A 21,362-nucleotide genomic window follows, 5' to 3' on the forward strand; every position below is an offset into this window, starting at 1 on the left:
TATGACAATTATCTCAACAATATAACATCAAATCAAATAACAGCAACCTCAATTTATAACATCTAATCGGATGTCAACAACCTTGACAATATAACGTCAAATCAGATATCAATAATCCTCAACAATATAACAACAAATCAGATATCAATAATCCTCAAAAATATAACAACAAATCAGATATCAATAATCCTCAACATCAAATCATGTATCGACAATCCTCAACAATATCAATCAAACAATAACGTCTCGCCAGACGGGACAGTCCTGTGAAAATATCCACTCCACTGTCACTAAGTAACGCCTCGAAGGACGGGATAGTCATGTGAAAATATCCACTCCACTACCACTTGATAACGCCTCAAAGGACGGGACAGTCATGTGAAAACATCCACTCCACTGCCACTTGATAACGTCTTGCAAGACGGGACAGCCCTGTGAAAATATCCACTCCACTGTCACTAAGTAACGCCTCGAAGGACGGGATAGTCATGTGAAAATATCAACTCCACTACCACTTGATAACGCCCCGAAAGATGGGACGATCACGTGGGACAATATCCACCACATCGTCACTTCAAAACATTCCAATAAATTAAGCTAACAACATAGAATTAAAGCAGATATAAACATAGTCAACAATATATAATTAAAGCAGATATAAACATAATCAGCGATATATAATTAAAGCAGATAATAACATAATTAAATGTTAGTGTCCTATAATGCGACTAATGCTTCTACCAATATGGATCGATCAGCAACGTCTCGCAAGATGGGACGATCACGTGGGACAATCACCACCACACCGCCACTTAACGCCACTATGGACGGGACAATCACGCGGGACCACACCCACCTCATAGCCACTTAATAACGCCACAAAGGCCACACAGTACGCCACGAAGGCCACACAGTCGGTCAAATCAAAAGCGTCTCGCAAGACGGGACAATCACGTGGAACGAAAATCACTGATCTGCCACTTAATAACGCCACGAAGGCCACACAGTCCGCCACGAAGGCCACACAGTAAAATCCAACAACGCATATGCACAAATATATATCAACAATTTCAAATCCAATAATCAAGACAGAGTAACCCTATGTTACTCTTAATGTCAACAAGCATACGTCAACTCAATTCCATATCAACACAAACACATTAAGCTCTATTGAGCGATCAATCAATAATTCAGTGTTGGAAAACATAAACCTGTCATATCAACTAGAAAGCAGTAATGACAGAAACCAGTAAACGACCGAAGCCTCTCAGAAAACGGAGACACGCGTCTCAATAAGTTCACTCGGCCGAAGCCTCCAGAAAACATTTAGCACAAGCCTTAGAAACATTCAACATAAGCAAGCATACAACATTGCAAAACATGCAAATATTTCAATTACTTGCCAATCAAATTAAACACCTTCATCTCAAACGCATGCAGTGCGATAAAAGCATGCAAGACTCAAAGACGCGCTAAAACTGAGTTACCCTTACCTTAGCCAATTTCTCCATCCAAGCTCAACATCCCAGTCCAATCCAAAATAAAGCTCTCGAACCCAGCAAGTTCCCCGGGCGTCCTCCTCAGTTGTGAAACCTCACCAATTGCTCCAAAGTCTCTTTCCTCAGCTCAACTCGTTCCAAACCTCGAGGCCTACGTATAGCAACTGTCAGTGCGACGATCAGTCAAGAATTGCAAAAAGCTCTCCTCCCTCTTCTCCTCAAGCTCACCCACGGCCAAATCATGGAAAAAGATGAAGATATTTCAAATTTTGGCTATTTATAGATTGGTCAAAAACTTGGCAAAACAAATATTTCTCGATTCCGATTTTTCCTGTGCAATACTCCGTGAATTCTGAGTGGGTTTCCGATGTCAAGTTTCCAGAACTTGAATCAAGGTTTTGGAATAAATGAAACGATCCAAAAAGCGGTATGAAATAATTCAACCCGAAAAACTACTTTTTGCAGCGAATGTCAGATGCAGAAACTTCCTTCTGAAGAAAGATTGGAAACATCGAAAGAAATGGGTGTACGCGTGTGGAATCTTCATTTGAAGCTCCGAATAGAAAAAGTCTTCATCGACTGTTTACTTAAAGGTTCTTGAGCTATCAGAGATTCAGTTTCGGCAAACTTCCGAGAATTGAAATCGGTCGTTCGTACAGTCCAGGGTTTCGTGTCGAAACACTTGTCAAGGAAAGGAATAAGAGAAGTTCTTATATTCCTCTGAATATTTTTGAATATCGTTTCTACAGTGCTTTAAGAGCAAATTAGCCATTTACTAACGTTTTCGCCCTAAGACGGAAGTGAATGAAACTCGTGCTATAACCTATAGCGACTATATAACTATTCTTAACCATTTCCTGAACTTTCTTCTTCATAACGCTAATCCAAACATTAAACACGAGTCAAGTTCCTCTCACGCTTACACATAATCTCATGCGTGAGTTGGAAATTAATTATTTATTTAATTCTAAAATCTTGGGTCTTACAACTTCGGTCATTTTCGTATTGAAAATTTATCGCCAACATTCAAATTCAGGGAAAATCATTGGACAGTCTGAGCATGCATCATTACTGCTATCGCTGCCATCAATCAAACGTCACTTTGTCCACTAACACACGCTTTCACGAATTTCGAGGAGTAGCCATCATTAGTATTAATTTCAGCTGTCTTTTCACACAATTTATGAAAAATTAACTCGTTTGGTGAAAACCCTAGGGTTTCCCGGTTTGTTGCTTCACTTTCTCATTCTCTCTCTTTCCCTTCTTCCTATAAAAGACTATTCCTTCTTCTCTTTTCCACAGTTTTTGAAATCGTGCAACTTCGAGTTTCCGGTGACCCGAATCCTCCAGTCGGTCATCATTGCGCGGTGCTTTCCTTTCTCCTTCATTCGCTCCGATCATTCCCCACCATCTCCTTTCACCGGCTAGTTCTCTCTTACTTCTTTCTTTTTACCATTCTATCTTCTCATTCCCTGCACTGTTTCTTTCCTTGTGCTGCTTTGTTTTCCCATTCCAAATCTTTAATGAGATTTTCCAGAATGACTTAACGTCCTTTCTTTTAACGTCCTTTCACCACATGGATAGACTTTGTATCTTCAACAGGCTGAGGGCGCATATCTCATGTATCATCACGTGGATCCAAGGTGAACCCATCCTGAGGAAAGACCTCAGCAATGCGATGACCTTCCTTTGCCGCGTTCTTTCCGTATAAAGCCAAACTCTGTGAGTAACACTCTCTCGCCGCTTCCTGGTCTACCCTTAAAACACCAATCTTCCCATTGCTCGCCGGATACTTTACTGTCAAATGGGCGGTTGAGATGACAGCACATGATTTGTTTAATGTATCCCGACCAATTAAGACATTGTAGATCGCCCTGCAAGCAATGACCAAATACCTTACTTGAAACTTTTTCACAAATTCTCCTTCACCAAAAGCGGTGGTTATCTCCCCATAACCCCCCGCACATTTACTCTGTCACTTGTGAAACTGACCAAGCAACCGGAGTAGGCTTTCAAATCAGATCCTTTAAGCCCTAGTTTGTCGAACGCATCGCCATAAATAATGTCCGCCGAACTTCTTTGATCCAGAAATACTTTCTTTGTGGTGTAGTTGTTTACCCTTATCGTCACCACAATGGGATCATTGTCATGAGGTGTGACATGTGCAAAATTCTGTAGGGTAAAAGCAATGGGAGCATCAACAATATATTCAAATATGTAACCTGAACTTCAGGTCCTGAAATGACTGAATTGGCCTTGCAGCTCACTGTTGTAACTAGAATATTCAGTGCCAAGAAACTACAATTATTGAAGGATCTTATCATAAGCAGATAATCCCTAGTTGTATAATGATGCTTTATCATAAGCAGTTTAGCGAACAAGTATAGTGATAAACTGATAAATGTACAATGATGCTTTTAATTTGTTACCACGCATTTTCAAAAATAAAATAAAAATTTGTTACCACGCTCTTGAAAGGCACGCGATGCATCATAGTAATGCAAAAACTACAACTAAAACCAGCTCATGCGGTTCACCGAAAACTTGCAAGAGTATAAAGTAATAGACAGCTCAACAAACCTAATTACCAGCAAGGACAACAGTATTGATTACGAAGAAAATACATAATTTTAATTGGGACTCCACTGCATGCGTTATGGCCAGCCAAATTTCAATCCAAATGACTGCGCCAGGGGTTAGAGTTAGTGGTTAAACCAAATAAATCACCATTCATAGCAATAATTAACCTCAACATTCAACAATTCTCCCTCATTTACTAGGCAGCAGACTTCAGCATTGCATCCATGGAAAACTGAGCTTAGCAGCAGAAATACTTCACCCAATTTGATATATCTACTCCAACAAACCTAGTAACGTATGTTTAAATATGCATTGGTGCCAGCACGCCAAGGGAAAAAAGTGGATGTTAACACTCAAGTTAACTCAACTAATATCCATAGACACCAGAAGTTAGTAACCATCAGCAAAATATATATAGATGAAGCACATCAATTGATTAACCCGTATGACACACTCATCATTTGAATTCAAATGAGGGAAGTAGCAGAATATACAGAGGTAAGCTATTCATATAAAGCCCAGCCAAGCATGAATTATTTTTGTGCAGAACATGGAAAACATGTCAAACTTGGTGGGAACTTAGTAGGCAACCCAGGCTTTTTTTTTTCAGTAGACATGGATATCAACACTAATTGCTCCCAAGTGATTAGTTCTGACTGAGCAACTGCTTTCCCCGCTCAGGTTCTCCGCAGAAATCTTCTGGTTAGAACCGTATCGCAGCCAAAGGCACGATATTCTTGCCAATGCTGCCTGTCCAGCAACACGTACACGGTAAACAACACTTAAATCTGCCCATATTTCACTTGGCATGGTTCCTGATTGACAGCTTGGGTTGTATCCTTCAAGATCATGTTCTGTTACCACAACTACAGAGCTGTCATCAAATGTCACAAGCTCTCGTGAAGCGGCTGCAACCTTAGAAGCCTTAATGAATAGATCGGCTGTAGGAGCAAATCCAACAGCCCTCCTCACCATAAGGTGGTAGTAGTATTCCTGAACAGCCTGAAATTTCAACACAACACAAATCAAAAGAAAAATTTGGTCGGAAAAATGGATCAAGAAAGAATAAATTTGATGGACTTCCACTTTTAAAGTTAATGCACTGGCACTGACAAAATGAAGAGGTTTAAATTACATTAATAAAATTTCCACTTCATCTTGTCAGGGACCAGCTTACCCAAAAACATGATAATGGGTAAATTGGAGCTGCAGTGACTGTGAAACTTCAATGAATAATAACAATAACCAAAAACACAAGTTTCACACATACTTGCCACTGAGCGGAAGCCAAAAGCACCCTAGGCCGAATTGACTTCAGATATTCATACGCAGCATCAGGTGTCATCTGTTTGTAATGAACCTACACCGAAAAGCTCAAAATGTAAGAACAATTAGCCAATTACACTACAGCCTCTTCTCCTTTTCAGTAATATTTTTTATACCCTCTTAAGTTGTGGTACAAACCAGATAACAAATAACAACAGTTGTGCTGCGACCCCGTCCAGCTTTGCAGTGGACATATGTAGTTCGTCCAGACAATGCATTTCCTTCAACAAAAGAGCCGGATAGGGGAAAAATCAAAATGAATACACGAGTATTATAACTAAATTACAACAAGGAACACAGTTGTTTCAAGCATACATGTAGATGAATTCAATAACTTCTTCAGTACAAACTTGTTCCAGATGTTTTCTTAAGAATTTATTTCCTTTTTGAGGGTGATAAAAGAGAAGACAAATACAGACATAATCATAGAAAGAAAACTTCTAAAATTTTAAATATCAATAGCCACTTTTGCAACGCATAAAGAAACTTAAAGATGCCACTAAGAAGTTGGATATCATTATTGTCGACAAACTAGCATAGTACTCAACTACTCACCATGTATGAAGTCCACAGCACAGCATAGGTCATGCAATGATGGAGCAAAACAGTAATCTCTAGTGGGAATCACCAGATGATCAATTCCATGAGCCTGCCAAATTTTAACAAGAAAATAAGAATTGAACATATAAAAGAAATTTAATGTGATGAAAATACCAAAGAAGCTACAGTAACCCAGTAGAATAAAAACAGGCAACAGCATCTGCGTAACATGGACTGTTCTGTCACATTTTGAAGCACATGGGCATACCAGTAGGGGGAGGAGAGAGAGAGAGAGAATAATTCACAATACTCATATTTCAGTAATGAAAAAAAATCCCAATCACAAAAGTTTCAAATCTAATTATAAAAACCAAGTCCATAAACTTACACAGCATAAACATACAAGTAAGCATTAAAAAACAAAATGTTAGGGTATAGTCAATAGTAACAATTTCTTGGTCTTCTGACGCGTGAGCAGCATTGGACTTTATTAGACTCATCAACCATTTTAATGCTCTTCATCTGATCACATTGAGTTTCTTTTCAAACTCAAACATTAAATATTTTCAGGAACTTGCAGATCCACAAAAGCAACTTAGTCATAATTATATGAGAGGAAAACAAGATTAACAGACACTCAACAGTCATCACAAGCAAAGCAACTCTCTTCAAATACAGACGGGGCATAAAACCCTATAACTCACAATAAAAATTATAATTCAACATTATGCTTAAATAACAATCTAGCATTCAAAGTATTCAGCTAAAAAACAGATGGTATAAAATAATATAAATCAAATCTCAGATGAAACAAAACATGAAATGTAGAAGACTAACATGATATAATGCGGTAGGAACCAAAGTCTCATATGGCTCATTCAATGTGATGACACCGCGAACACCAAGCTCCTTCAAGCGGGGAACATCAATAGGAAATGGAACAGCACCTAACAATATGAACTGAAAATTAAGTGTATCAGATTTAGGAGAAGCCTAGTTTCCCAAACAGAATACAAATTTCAAACACAACCAGGTAAAACATGTCATGTCAGCTAAAAGAAAAAAAAGAGACATATAAACACTATAAGAGCATATCTATCTAATTATTGCACAACATCCCTACTGCATAAATGACAATGTTATCTAGAGTAGAAATACACCATGGAAGGACAATAGATATGAAATGTAAACAATCTTTCATAAATGAATTAGGAAAGTGTACCTTGTTGATTAACAAATAAAAAAGTCAACTATTAGAAGATCATGCAAAGCAAAGTTATTATTAATAATAAAATGCAGAAAAGTAAGAAATAAGTGAATTTTTTGAACCAGAAAGCATTATCACCATAAATTTTAAAGACAGCTGATGCATTGGATGGTGTAAATTGGCATTGCGATTTCTTTGAGCATTTTACTTAAGAGTTTGGAATTTAAAATTTAAACCCAAAAGATTTCATATCATCTAAAATGAGTTCATCTATAATGGGATTTGCAAATACTTTCATCTCAAATTCTTCCTTTTGCCATTCCTTGGTCAACAATGACTTACTATTTAGAAAATGAAAAGAAGCCCTTAGCTTAGGAAAGCATCAACAACATCATGAAATCAAATACATACATTAGTAATAGTAATCAGAACAAATCAAATACAAATTAAACCACCATCAAAGCACTGACACAAGAGAACAACTGCAATAATCATGCATCAACTTGATCCACAAACTAAAAAGCTGCAACAACAAAAAAATATGATGCATAAGAAACCATACCTCATCAACCTTATCCCACCACCGAAACTCAGCCTGAATCTTATTCCTAACGACATTATAAAACAGCGTAGGATAGAATAGCACGCGAGCCCCTGCTCCAACCAGAACCCTTTTCGCATCCGAGCCGACGAAGCTCGATCTCCCTTCCTCTCCACCTTCTCCCACCTCACCTACCTTCAATTCCTCTATATGCATAACTCACTTCCAAATCACAAAAATAATTACAGTAATAATATCTACACCTTTACAAAAAAAAAATCCTAATTAACAAAGAGTTATCTATGCAGTATGCACAAAGTTAACGATACGTATGAACTACACTTCTTCACACCCCTCACGTATCTCTATTACAACCACCAAAACAAACGCAAAAAAATTTAAATTGCAATTTGCGGATCACCGAATCGATCGTGGAAACTATGAAATCGGAATTCGGTAACAATTTGGACGAAGGATGATAGATAGGAAAAGAGCTTGGACGAGAAAATTGTAAGCGGAATTTTCCCGAGAAAATAAGACCATGGTTTGAAGAAAGGGTTGATCGAGGAGCGAGGAAGATGGATGAGAGAGAGAGGAAAGAATCGAAGAGAGGAATTTTGAAATTGAAATTGGAATCCCTAACCCTAGATTGATTTTGGTTGAATCAGAAAAATCGCAAGTTTCGCTCAACAAACTCTGATAATGGATTAGATCGCACACAAAAAAATGAAAAAGAGGAGAGGCAAGTTTAAGTGACCCGATTGTGACACATAGGGTATGTGAAAGTCGCGGAGGGAATGACACGTGCCACTTCTTGCCGACTGGCCAAAGGTTTTTTCTTTTTTTCTTTTTTTTTGGTTACGCCCAAAGGTTTGTTTGATTTGCAAAATTGTAACACTTCTTTTTCCTTTTCCATTTTTTATTTTTTACAATTCTTGTGTTATCGAACCCAAAAGATTAAGGACATGATTAATTTTTTTTTAACAAGGACATGATTAATTTTGAGAGTTTATTATTATTGTTTAAGTGAATCAATGTCCAGGACTAGATGGTGTGGAGTGCTGACTCCTTTGGCATGTACCATGCAAGCTCTGGTTATCATTGGTTGCTCCATGCGCGGCGTGATCAGGAGACAACGGTTGCACCTCCTTCTTCCACCCCTGATTGGAAGTGGGTGTGGCGGCTCAAGGGCCCTTTTAAAATTGTCTTCCTGATTTGGTTGAGTTGCCATAGTGCTCTACCCGTGAACCACTTGAGGTTTACCCGTCAAATGGATGCCTCTCCGGTGTGTTCGAGATGCAATATGTACCCCGAGACCGTGTTGCATTTTTTACGCGACTGCTGGCTTGCTCGCCAAGTTTGGATTCACTTGGGATTCTCGCTAAACCATGCCACTTATAACTCAATGGAGCCCCGGGTTTGGTTTCAGCATGTGCTTGGTTAGGACGAAGCATCAGCGTTGTCTGCGATTTGGTTCATCTGGGCAGCGCGCAACAGTGTTGTGTTTGAGCTGGTTGCCATGCCCGAGGACCAACTTCTGTAGGTTATTCGCGACCACAAGACGCTTTTGCTTCATGCTTCGCCCCATCAGCCGCGCACGTCTCAGCCGCATTTGGTGTCCTGGATTGCACCCGGAGTGGGTGAAGTGGCGATTAATTGTGATGGTAGTTCTCTCGGCAGTCCAGTGCGTTCTGGGTTCGGAGGTTGTTTGCGGGATGGTCGCGGGAATTGGATTTCCGGGTTTCTGGGATATGGAGAGCAGAAATCAGTGCTGCGCATGAAGCTTCTTGCAATCTTCCATGGTCTAGAGCTTGGATGGAATCTTGGTTACAGGCAGGTTGCGTGATTTTCAGACTCCCTCCTGGCTATTTCGCTGGTGCAGGACCCTCCGTTCCGCCACCATGCTTTTGCTGTGTTGATCTCTAAAATTTGCGAGCTTCTGCAGCGTGAGTGAACGGTGAGACTCAAGCATCTCTTGCGTGAGGGAAACTCGTGTGTTGACTTTGTTGCCAAAGCCGGGGCTTGTCAAAGCCAAAGCTTTCTCCTCCTTCTGGATCCTCTGCCTGGCATGGAGGAGTTGCTTCTCGCTGACTCCATGGGAACTGTGGTAGTTAGGCAGTAGAGGGTGTTTGTTTGTTTTTCTGTTTTCTGGTTTTCTCTTTGTTATTAAGCATCAAAAAGAATATCGATTAGTTGATTGTGAGATAAACAATTATGCTCTAGTAGTCTATGCTTTTGCACCTCAATGATTTCCAATTCTAAAATCTCTTAGGACTTCATTGTTTGTCTCTTATTTTTAGGTCGAGACATGTGAATTTTTTAGAAGTCTCTCTAAAGTACCCTTATAAGACCTTCATTTTGGGCTCTGTTTAGTGGGTAGCGAGATTCAACAAGACCACAAAAACAATCGAACAACTTCCTAATAAGCACAATCTAGGATGTCGCCTCAGGACAATCGAACAACTTCCTAATATAACAAGCATTTGAAAAAGAAACGTTTACTAGTCTAACATACCTTCCAACTAAAATCACTAAGTTAAACATTTAAAACTTGCATGGTTGTGTTCCTGCCAACTATCGAAGCCTCAAGCCCGGGAATTTAAGTCCACTTAGTTAAATGCTTAGGACTTGGAGAAGTGTGTACTTGCCGACTCAAGAACCTCAGAGAACACAAGGAGTCTTTACAAGGGAGCTCACTCCAACACAACAAGCGTCTTCACTCATACAGATTTTGGGATATAAAACTATGCACTTTCTATGTCTAGTCAAACTCTTATAATTTAGAGAGAACAAAATGAAATGCTCCAATGTAAAGAGGCAGTGGACAAGTGTTATGTAGTGACATTTCACAAGGCACTATTGAGTTAAGAATTTGTGTTTATCTCTCATAATATATATATATATATGTACACACACGTATGTATATATATGGATTGGGCGAGTCCCTAGATATTGGTGGGTTTCACTCAAGAAGCAACTTGATCCATAAGGATACTACAAAGAGCGGACGCGGGGTGTGACTGGTGACCACTCTTGGTGACTGGTAGATGACAAGCTAGCCCCGAGGGGGCGAATCGAGACAACTCAGTTTGAAGACACATCGCGCCTTCATGTTTCAGGTTCGGTGTCTTGTGGACTGGGCGAACCCCTTCGTCATAATAGGGGACCCGCCCAGGAAGCAATTTGATCCCTAAAGACACTATGAGGAGCGGAGGCGAGGCATAACTGACAATCATTACCTTGCGAGTGACCTCCTACTTGGTGTGTGACCCTGTCACCTGGCGAGCGAGTCCCTCTCCGGCGAGTCATCTCATGTATGGCAAGTCATCACGATTCCTTCATCTTATGGCTGCCCCACACCATTTATGTATTTCTCACGCCATGTTGTTGTTCATGTATTGTTTACGTCATGTTAGCCATCTATGCACTTTATAAGCTTAAGCGACCCGCCCCTTTTTGCGCCGGTTATGTTTGTATGGGCCTTTTTAGCATAAGGCTAAAATTCATGTATTTAGGTTTATAGTCCAACATGTACAAAAGGGAGAGAGACATTTTGTAATCTTCATGTTCATCTATATACCAGAGCAGTAAGAGTCTCCCTATTTTCGTTAGGGTCTGATCTAGTTTGCGTTTTATTATTTCTATACCGAAACAATATATGAGTGTTACATAACTGAAATTCTACACAAATTTATGAAAAAAAGACATAAACCTAAATTTTAATCCCCTGACATGTGACTGATGTGAGGATCTACCAAAAGGGGTTATTTCAATGGCATTTGTCTTTATCCGCTCATTTTGATGCATCAAATTAGTAGTGGCGGTGGGGTGGTGTTAATTGCATATGCACAACCTTCCGTTACTTCAGAGCAAAGAACAGTGAAGGGGTAATTTCTAAAGTAAGAAGGAATATCATACAACAGGGCAAGCATTTGATAAAAGTGCCATGTGCAATGTCTTGCTGACATATATCAAGCCGTTTCTCGTCAATTTAGTTTCACAGATATGGACCACACAGTACGCAATAGTTACTATATTAGACTAATGCTAACTTTGTTCCCATTAGAAGCATGATAAAGAAAAGGAATATATGTAAGCAAAGTAAGGTAGCAATATATGCCTGATGTAACACACTTCCTCACAAGAAATTAAAAATTTGAGTTGAAGTAAGGCTAGATGCCTACATCTGCTCTTTATCTAAGATCAACCCACCTTAATTAGTATTAGATTACAACCGCAACTCAAACTTCAGTTCTGTTTTCATATAGTTATATGTGAATATATACTTTTTCGTCGACATTCAATTAACATACACATTAACGGTAGTTTTTAACTGCCGCACGCTAAAGTATATGTTAATTGAATGTTGTCATAAAATGTATATCTATCACTCATTTCCAATGTTCATAATACCATGCCGATGGAGCGGGGAAAATGACAATTGTTTTATATTGTTCTTGCCGCTTTAATATGTATTAGTATAACATGTCGAGGATTATTTATCCACTATTGTTCTAACTTCTAAGCACACTGTATATCAATACAACTTTAACCTTTTCCACCTTAAATATGGATTGAGAAATAATCTCTAAGAGGAAGTCCAAATTGTACAGCTTAACAAGTAATGGGTAAGAGAGGAAGAGAGGAAGAGCATATAACTATGACTTACTGTTCTCTGTTTTCAATATAAATTTTTTCCTTTCTTCTCTCAAAATTTTGTAGCAATATGTTTCACTTAATATTCTGTAGAGTTTTCTTCATTCTGCGGTAAAAAGCATCCAACTCAAGCTCACATATATTCGCAGAATTACAAAATATTCAAACGCAGATGGGTAGGAATCAGATTCATTTCCCACAAGTGTTCCTCTTGCACTCCTCTTATTACATAATCAGATTCACCTTCATAGAAAAGAAAAAGAAAAAGCAAGAAAACGAAGGAATTAGCTCACATATCATTATTTTAATTACCAATATTTCGTTCATCCTTCGTAGCTAAGCAATTTATCTGTTTTGCTACTCCTTTCTCGCAACTATGTATGTGTCTATTTGTATACCATTTGAATGCAATATGAATAAATTTTCATCACTGTCCATAAAAGAAATTTTCATAACATCTATTTGTGCCGTGTCAATAGATATTAAAACGTAACCTTCTTTAATATTAAAGGTTGAAGAACCCCTCATGCTTTCTTTAATTCAATTTTCGGCTTGTGAACACAAAAATTAAAACGTAACCTATATTGTCCTTATCCTTTCCTACTATAAACACAAGAAAGTCACAACCTTAAAGTTTGTTCTGCTATGTATATATCTAGAGGCTGGGCTACAGAGGGTTCCTGGGTCGTAACATTCATTATAAACTCAATCTATTATTTAGTATTTCTCATGTCAAATATCTGTCTCTGGTGGGGTGGTGGTGCGCGGTCTTGGAAGATTTCTTTGGCACCGCGAAGCAGCGTTGATATGACGGGGAGTACTTATCAAATATACTCTGACGCTCAAGTGAGAGCAAAGAGATAATCTCAGAGTCTAAGAAATACTCAAAATTTGCATAATGAGTAAAGAGCATTGCTTGTTGTTACGATAGATGTTTGACAAGAAACACAAAAATTATGTGTTGCACCAATTAAAATTTGTCTCACGAAAAACACGGAGGTTAGCCGTAATATCAAACAATCACAATAAGTCATTTAGTTTCATTAAGGTTTAAATATGATGGAGGTCCCTCAAATTGTAAAGGAAATCAAAATCATTCCTTGGGAATTTTTTTCATGAAATGTTATCCCTGAATTTTTTTTAATCAAATTGGGTCCCTACCCGTGTTTTAGGTTTATGTGGCTCAATTTTTACACAATCATAATTTCCACGTGTATTTGTTCTTTTTCTTTTATTCCAAGTGTGTTAATGATTTATAATTAACAACTAAAACTTAAAATTAATCTCTAACTCTATCAATTCAAATCAGAAGGAACCCTAAACCTAAATTCGACAGAGGGAGAAAGAACGAAGAAGAGAAGAGAAGAAGAGTGACGAAGAACAGAGAGAGAGAGCCATCAAAGGGAAGAATGTTGTTCATCGACGGAGGTTGAAGCTACTCCATTGAAGGGTTTCGTCGAAGGGGAGAGAAAGTTATTCCATCAAAAGCATTTGCTGCAGCCAAGGAAGCATCTTCACAAAGATCTGTTGCAGCAAGATCAATTGCAACTACTAAATCTGGCAAAGGAGGAAGAAAGAGAGTTCGAGACAATGAGGTTGGCCACTGGGTTCTGAATGGTGGACAAGATGCTGGAACTGGATCTGCAAGTGGAGAGGAAAAGCCAAAGTTGTTGGCAGTCAAGTACAGGGCCTCCATCGCCTCCTTCACCTTCATCACTCGGACCACCGTCCACGTCGCCGCCTTTTGTCCACTCAACCTTCACCTCTGTCACCACCGAACATTCTTCTTCCTTCACCGCACCTCTACTTCTTCTTCTCCTTTTTCGACATTCCTCTTCTCCTTTCCCTCTTATCCTCAATATGATATTTGTTAATTAAAATAAAGAAATTGGTTTATTTAATAATTAACACACTTGGAATAAAAGAAAAAAAAGAAATACACGTGGAAATGATGATTGTGTAAAAATTGAGCCACATAAGCCTGAAACACGGGTAGGGACCCAATTTGATTAAAAAAACAATTCTTGGGATAGCATTTCATGAAAAAAAATTCTAGAGACTGATTTGGATTCCCTATACAATTTCAGGAACCTCCAGCATATTTAAACCTTTCATTAATTACCTTTTCACAACATTGAGCATTTTCCAATTAGTGATGCGTAAATAAATGAACGACCAAATCTAAATTTATAAGCTTGGTAACCGCCATATTTGTGACTTGGGGTTCTTTAGGAACCCTTGTCGAAGGTCTGCCGAGATCTTGGCTACCCTTTGGTAACCTTGCGATATGTCATTAAATGCGTCGAAGTTGATTCACTCAGCTTTAACTGAGACGAGATGTTCCTTAACTAAGTCATATCTATAGTATTTGCTTGGTTGTAAGACCTTTTGGGTCGGCTAAAATGTTATTGGACCTTGTGGTCTTTTAGGTCAGCCGGACCCGGAAAAGAAAATGAAATTGATATAATTATAATAAACATGATCTGCAATATCCTATCTGATCTGTCATTCCTCAACTTCTTTGTTCCCTGTCACAAAAAGAAAGATTACTCAAAATATAGAAAAGGAATTGTGCTAGTTATAAAAGTGGTCGACCATTCTAAGTCACCATTTCTGAATCATCTAGCTTTGACATGAAATAAGGACCTAGAAGGCCTAGAACTTTATTGCTCATCACATACATGGGTCAAGATCGCTTAGAATAAATCTCCAATGTGTACATGATTAGACAAAACACTAACTGAGACCAGATTATTCCACCTCCTTTTTCAATTTGAACAACAAGTGTGTTTGTAAAAATCTTTTGCATCCACATTGGTACTTCACTGCGTAACCTTTAAGAGAATCTAACAGAAAATAGGATTTGAAGTATTAGAAAAATGTAGATGATAAAAAAGCATTCCCCTCCACGTTCGAATTTGCCTTTTTCTTCTGTCACATAGTAAATTAAACAACCTCCATCCAAATACAGTTGAAAAGGGGAATCGTGACTAATTCCAACGCTAACCATTTGCACCTTGCATTTTTTTTTCTCATGCTCTTCAATTTTCATCCATATTAATTTGGCAACTATTACTTGATGTTGCTTCTAGCCAGTTCAATTCGATGCGCATGGACCATCTGCATATGTTCCTCTAACTCAGCTTGGAGCCGTGGACTCAGCTCCTTCTCTGTCCCACTAATCAAATTTACATAGAAAAGAACATCAAATGGGGACAGAAGATCTTCATCAACAAACTTGCATATCTAATTTTTAATTGACATTACAAAATCTTATTGGTGAGACGGAGAAATGAAAAACTGGTTTAGGGACTTTTTAACTGTCACCTGAACACCAGTAACTGGCGTAGATCACAAGCTGTCATTTTCCTTTCACACACTACATGTTTAGTTTTATTCGATCAACCTGTAGCACAATTATGGGGAAAAAAGTAGTGATTGATAACCAATTACAAGGCATTTGAGTTGAGAATATAGGTCATCAATGTCTCAACTTTCCACTGTTTCCTTCAAGAAGAGTCTTGAATGAATATAATCTCATTTTAGCTTAGGTGGGTGTGGGTTAATACTTAATAGGATTGCTTATAAAAAATTCAAGCAAGAAGTGTGCACAATTCATAATCTACTTATCTTTACATTGTCAATCTACATAAGGTGAAGTTATTTAACCTTGTAGGGTAAATTAGATAGTCATGCTTACAAATGAAATGTAAAAAAATATTGAACAGATATCTAACTCTGAAGACTATTACTGTTAGCAAGTATTAGTAGCTTCTTGAACATTACTGCAAGCTGTGGATCACTGAACATGTTTAAATTAACACCAGCAAAAGCATCTTATGGCCGAAAGTCCAAAAGCAATTGCAAGAGAGAGAGAGAGAGAGAGAGAGAAAGAAAGAAAGGGTGAAAAGGTAACAACAAGAAGAAATGGAATAAAGGCAAAGGCTACACTTGACATTTTGTCTTCACAGTGTAAGCCAAACAAATGTAAAAAGCTTCAAATTTGCTTCCCATGTCCTTCTTCCCTCTTTGTGCTTTTCCTTAACCTCACATTCCCACAAACATTCTCTGTCTCGTCCCTTATACCCTTTTCTCTGTTCTTCAACAATGGCAGATTCAATCTCCAGCACCAAACCCCCAAAATCAACTTCTGAACAGAACAAAGAAGATCCAAATAAGTTCTACCACCATTTCCTATACAAAGCCGCCATAGTTCTCATTTTCTTCGTTATTCTTCCACTGTTCCCCTCACAAGCTCCTGAGTTCATCAACCAATCTCTTTTCGCCAGAAACTGGGAATTCCTCCACCTTCTCTTCGTCGGTATCGCCATCTCTTACGGCCTCTTCAGCCGTCGCAACAACGAAACTGAGAAAGAGAACAACTCAAAATTTGATAGTGCACAATCACTTGTTTCCAAGTTCCTTCAGGTTTCTTCGTTTTTCGAGGATGATGCTGAAAGTGAAAACCCCTCTGAGTCTGATGAAACCACAAAAATTTATACTTGGAGCAATCAGCACCATAGAAACGAACCTGTGATTGTTGTGGCCAAACAGAGAAATGAAAAGCCTTTGCTTTTACCAGTTAGGAGCTTGAAGTCTCGTTTAGTTGATGACCCTGAAGCTGCTGAATCATGCACTGAACCTTTCTCTGTTAGCAGATCAAACTCTAGAACAGGGTCGAAAAGATTTTCAAGCAATTTGAACAGAGCTAGAAATGCAGAAGTTGAAGGTCCTGGTAGTACAAAAGTGGAGGATAAGGTGAAAGAGAAGGAGAACGTTGTGCTTCCTTCTCCAATTCCATGGAGATCAAGGTCAGGAAAAATGGAACCTAAACAAGAAGTTTTTGATGCCCCTGCCCCTTCCTCTGCATTTGCAGAACTTGCTTCAAAGCCTTCCATGGAGGAATCTGAAATCAACAAGGTGGAATCTCGTTCAGTGAAGTCTCAAACTCAAAATTCACGTTCATTCAGAGCAAGTTCTGTGTCTCCTTCAACAAAGTTCACTCCTATGGCTTCTTCTTCATCAGAATCACTTGCTAAGAATACAGAGGATTTGTTGAGGAAGAAGGGGTTTTACAAGTCTTGTCCTCCTCCACCCCCACCTCCCCCACCAATGGTTTTTCAGAAATCAGTCTCCTTCAAACCAAGGAATGGAAATTCATTTAATGAAGAAGCTTCTTCCATTGATAAGGAGTTGAAGAGAAGCTTCACAAGTGAGAGAAATCGCATGAACCAGAGCAGAGTTGAATCAGGAATACAAGTGAAACCAATAGGGTATGTAAAGAAAGAAGGAATGAATGCAAAGCTGAAGGCAAGTCAAGAAGAGGAAGGAGATGAAGAAGATGAAGAAGAAGAAGATTCCAAGCAAGAGTCAACAAGAAAGAACATGGGATTCAGAAATGACAAATTCATGGGGCATTCAAGTGTCCCTCTTGTGTCAGAGCCAGCTTCAATGGAATTTGCAGAGGAAGGGATCAATGAAAGCTTTCTTGGCAAGTTAATTGAGGAATATGATGATGAAGACACAGAATCTGAGGAAGAAGAAGAAGTTAATGGAGAAGGAAGATTAATCATTCAGAAAGAGAGTGGAGAAGAAAGTTCACAAGCAGAGGGAGCTTCTTTTGGGACCATAGTGGGTGATGAAGGACCTGATGTAGATAAGAAGGCTGATGAGTTCATCGCCAAATTTAGAGAGCAAATCAGGCTTCAGAGAATTGAATCTATCAAGAGAAGTACACGGGTTGCAAGGAACTCTTCAAGGTAATCTTGAAGAATGAAGATCCCTCTGTATTAAAGTGGATGTTTTCTTTTCCACTGTATTTAAGGTTGTAGTTGGATTTGTGCTTTAGCTATTTCCCCCATAAGATTACTGTATAGACATATGGCAAGTTAAGGATTTAAGAGGGAAAATTATTGAATGAGAAATAATTTTTTTTAAAGTTTTAAATGTCATCTTTTTTTCTTAAGTGGCTTCTTATGGAGTAGCTTAGCAAAACCTTGGACATTGACTCATTTTACCTGCAATATGCTACAACTTCAATTTGTTGTTCATGTGCTTAAAAGTTTTTGTGGTTGTTCTGGATGGGAAATTGTGAATCTATTCAAGGACTTTGGTCATGAACAGATTAAAGAGTGGAAGATGAAGTACAACGGCAGATCTCATAATCCCAAAAATACAAACTTTGCAATGCCAACAAACGAAAAAAGAGAGAAGGAGAGGGAGGGATCTTAAGAAATGGCATTCTTAATTTCAGCCCATTTGAGGACGGAGTTGTGGCCGTTGATGCACTCATCTTCCTCGATGGGGTATACCGTGCAGCACACTATTTACTAACACATGCTAGACGCCGCCTCACAATGATAGGACATCCGATCTACAAGATTAAATTATCAGGTTGCTGACCAAAAACAAAAATTATCAGGCAGTGATTAATTCACTAAACTGTTTCTTCAGCTCATTGAATTATCAGGTTAATGCAGCATACAAATACTGCTTGAAAACTGTTTCACATCTAGGGAAATTCAACATATGTATTCACCCAGATTCAGGACATGACCAAATAAAGCCATTGCCATGCTTATCACAAAATATCTACTTTATTCATAGTTACAGAGATAGAAACAATGCATATGATACCCAAAATCATAGCTACCAAAGTACATACTACCCCTTACTCAATTCGAAAGAATGTGTGACAGTTGTGGTGGACATCAACAAATAACAACAAAAACTGCAACTTACACCAGCCATATTGTTTCTGATAACAGCGCAACATTCTCAAAGACCCCTGCTATAGTGCAATAGAATATATCAGTACAAATAGAAGCAAAATACAGGAGAAAACATTTGGGCAAAGGTAATGCAGGAAGCACAAAATCCACAGGATGTCATGATATACAATGAATCCAGAACATGAACAATTATATTCTAACTCTACTTAAGCATTGAAACTTGAAAGAATAAAAACATAGCCAGCCTCCATGAAAGTGGGAACAAGAAGAAACGGTTCCTAGGTAACAAGTTCATATCAAAATAAAGTTATCAAGTACCCAATGTTGTGATAACACCGCAGAATCGATAGTAGTTACATTTTGGATGATGGCACCAACTTGCAACCTCTATTACCAAATGATCTGGAGTTCGATTCCTATTGCCTCTTATTCTAATAAAAAAGTTGAATTTCAGCACAAGATTAGTGGGTCAATGCATTGTCTACACTTCAAACCCAATGAGCTCTTATCTAAAGAGGTGTGTTATGAATATACAATAAAACCATTCATTTATCTTCACCTAACAGCTTAAACTTTTGTAATCATTGGTTCATGAATCATGACACCTTCAATTCAATCCCTAATTATTTTAGTAACCAATGTCATGTCAAGTCAAAAGAGTTATTTCCACAGTTTCCAAAGTTGTTTCCATAGTTTCCAAGATGATGCATCTTCCTGGTAACAAGGTATCATACAGGATAACAATGCTTCCAAAGTTAGAACTGACTAGTGAACAAATCAAAAGACCCAAAAATAATATCTTCTAGGCCCGACATTGCAGGCTAAATGCATAACTAAGACAAGAATTTTCACTTCAGCTAAACATTCATTTTTCACTATGGTCAGAAATTGCAGGGTATAGTAATATCCCAAGCAAAATTATTTCACTTCAGTCTTCAGCTACAAATTCACATTCCACTATGTTCAGAAATTGTAGGCTAGATAGATAGAGAAAATGAACCTACAATGCAAGCACATTTTTGTTTTCTTCATCCTGTTTTCTCCCTCAGAAATTCCTAAAAGACCAAGATATATTTTCTCAAATAACCGAGGCAAAAGGAGAAAATCCTGACACTTACATGGAGTTTTAATTTCAATAACTATAGCAAGGGGAATATTGTTTGCAGTTACAAAGTAATTTTGTCACTTAAAAATATTCACACCACTGCAGGACATTTTTAAAAATTCTGCTAACATCATGTATTTACAAAAGCGATGCAGAATGAAGGAGCATATTTTACAACAATATAAGGGATAAAATTGGTCTTCGATATACAGATATAGGGGCTAATTACCTTACTTTCTTGATTGTAATTGCCTTAAGTTTCTTAACGAAGTGCATATTTTTCTATGTTCAAAGGAAGATATTGGTCTTTGATATAGGCGCTAATTACCTGACTTTCTTGATCATGATAGCCTTAGGCTTCCGGGCAAGGTCCTCGGATCGAAGCCTCCGCTCCAAGTTCTTGCGAGCTAAAACACGCTTTTCAGAGTTTTTGATATGGAATCTCTGTTCACGCTTTATCATCCTCTCGATCCCGCTTGATGTCATCTTACGCTGCATCAGTGCCAATGCTGATTCCAAGTTCCCATTGAAGACCCGCACTCGTATGCCTCTTCATTGCTACAGTTGATGACGCCCACTATTCAAGGGTTCAGCAGTGCAAGCTGACTGCCCAAATAAGGTTGATAAACGCCTTGCAATTGAGTTCATTCCTGAGAACAAGTAAAATAGTGAAAAATGAAAAGCTAGAATTTTAAAAACAGAAGCAATATATCATAAAGGGTGATATTATCTCTTCGAATCTCCATTTGTGAAAGGACTAATTAAGTGCCACTGATTAATTTAATGCTATAATATATCTATATATTCCTTTGGGCTTAAGGAAGGAATTTATTGATGACAATATATCCACTATTTGAGGTTCTGGCAACAAGGCCGAGCAGGAACGGGTAGCATTCCCCCGCCACCCACCCCGTGGGTAGAAATCCGTACTCGTGCGCGCCATGTACTCGCACGGGTATCCTCAGTATCTGCACCAATCAGCAAGTAGTAGCAACTAGCAAGCACTCTCATCATCAACTTCACTTATTCACCCTCCTCTTCTCACACTCAAACCACAAAAACAAAATACACACAACAATACCACCTACAGCAAATAAAACAGGCATTCAGGCTGAGATGGAGAAGGGAAAGAGAAAAAATCACTTGGAAGTTTACAGCCCCAACATAGATTACTACT

At 38.4% G+C, this 21,362-nt stretch overlaps 2 protein-coding genes across 2 annotated transcripts; one reads left to right on the forward strand and one right to left on the reverse strand.

Annotated features, from left to right (window-relative positions):
• Positions 1 to 4,492: 4,492 nt before the first annotated feature.
• On the reverse strand, positions 4,493 to 8,424 carry LOC130711365 (phosphatidylglycerophosphate phosphatase PTPMT2). Its single transcript, XM_057560947.1, has 6 exons — positions 7,715 to 8,424; positions 6,783 to 6,905; positions 5,961 to 6,054; positions 5,544 to 5,626; positions 5,350 to 5,439; positions 4,493 to 5,081 (listed from the first exon to the last, which is right to left on the reverse strand). Exons 1-6 carry the CDS (start codon positions 7,907 to 7,909, stop codon positions 4,686 to 4,688), a joined length of 981 nt encoding a protein of 326 aa, XP_057416930.1. The 5' UTR covers positions 7,910 to 8,424; the 3' UTR covers positions 4,493 to 4,685.
• Positions 8,425 to 15,982: 7,558 nt separating this feature from the next.
• Positions 15,983 to 18,382, forward strand: LOC130710867 (uncharacterized). Its single transcript, XM_057560252.1, has one exon. It carries the CDS (start codon positions 16,457 to 16,459, stop codon positions 18,110 to 18,112), a length of 1,656 nt encoding a protein of 551 aa, XP_057416235.1. The 5' UTR covers positions 15,983 to 16,456; the 3' UTR covers positions 18,113 to 18,382.
• The last annotated feature ends 2,980 nt before the right edge of the window (positions 18,383 to 21,362 follow it).

This window comes from Lotus japonicus, chromosome 4 (assembly GCF_012489685.1).
Source record: "Lotus japonicus ecotype B-129 chromosome 4, LjGifu_v1.2".
NCBI lineage: Eukaryota > Viridiplantae > Streptophyta > Magnoliopsida > Fabales > Fabaceae > Lotus > Lotus japonicus.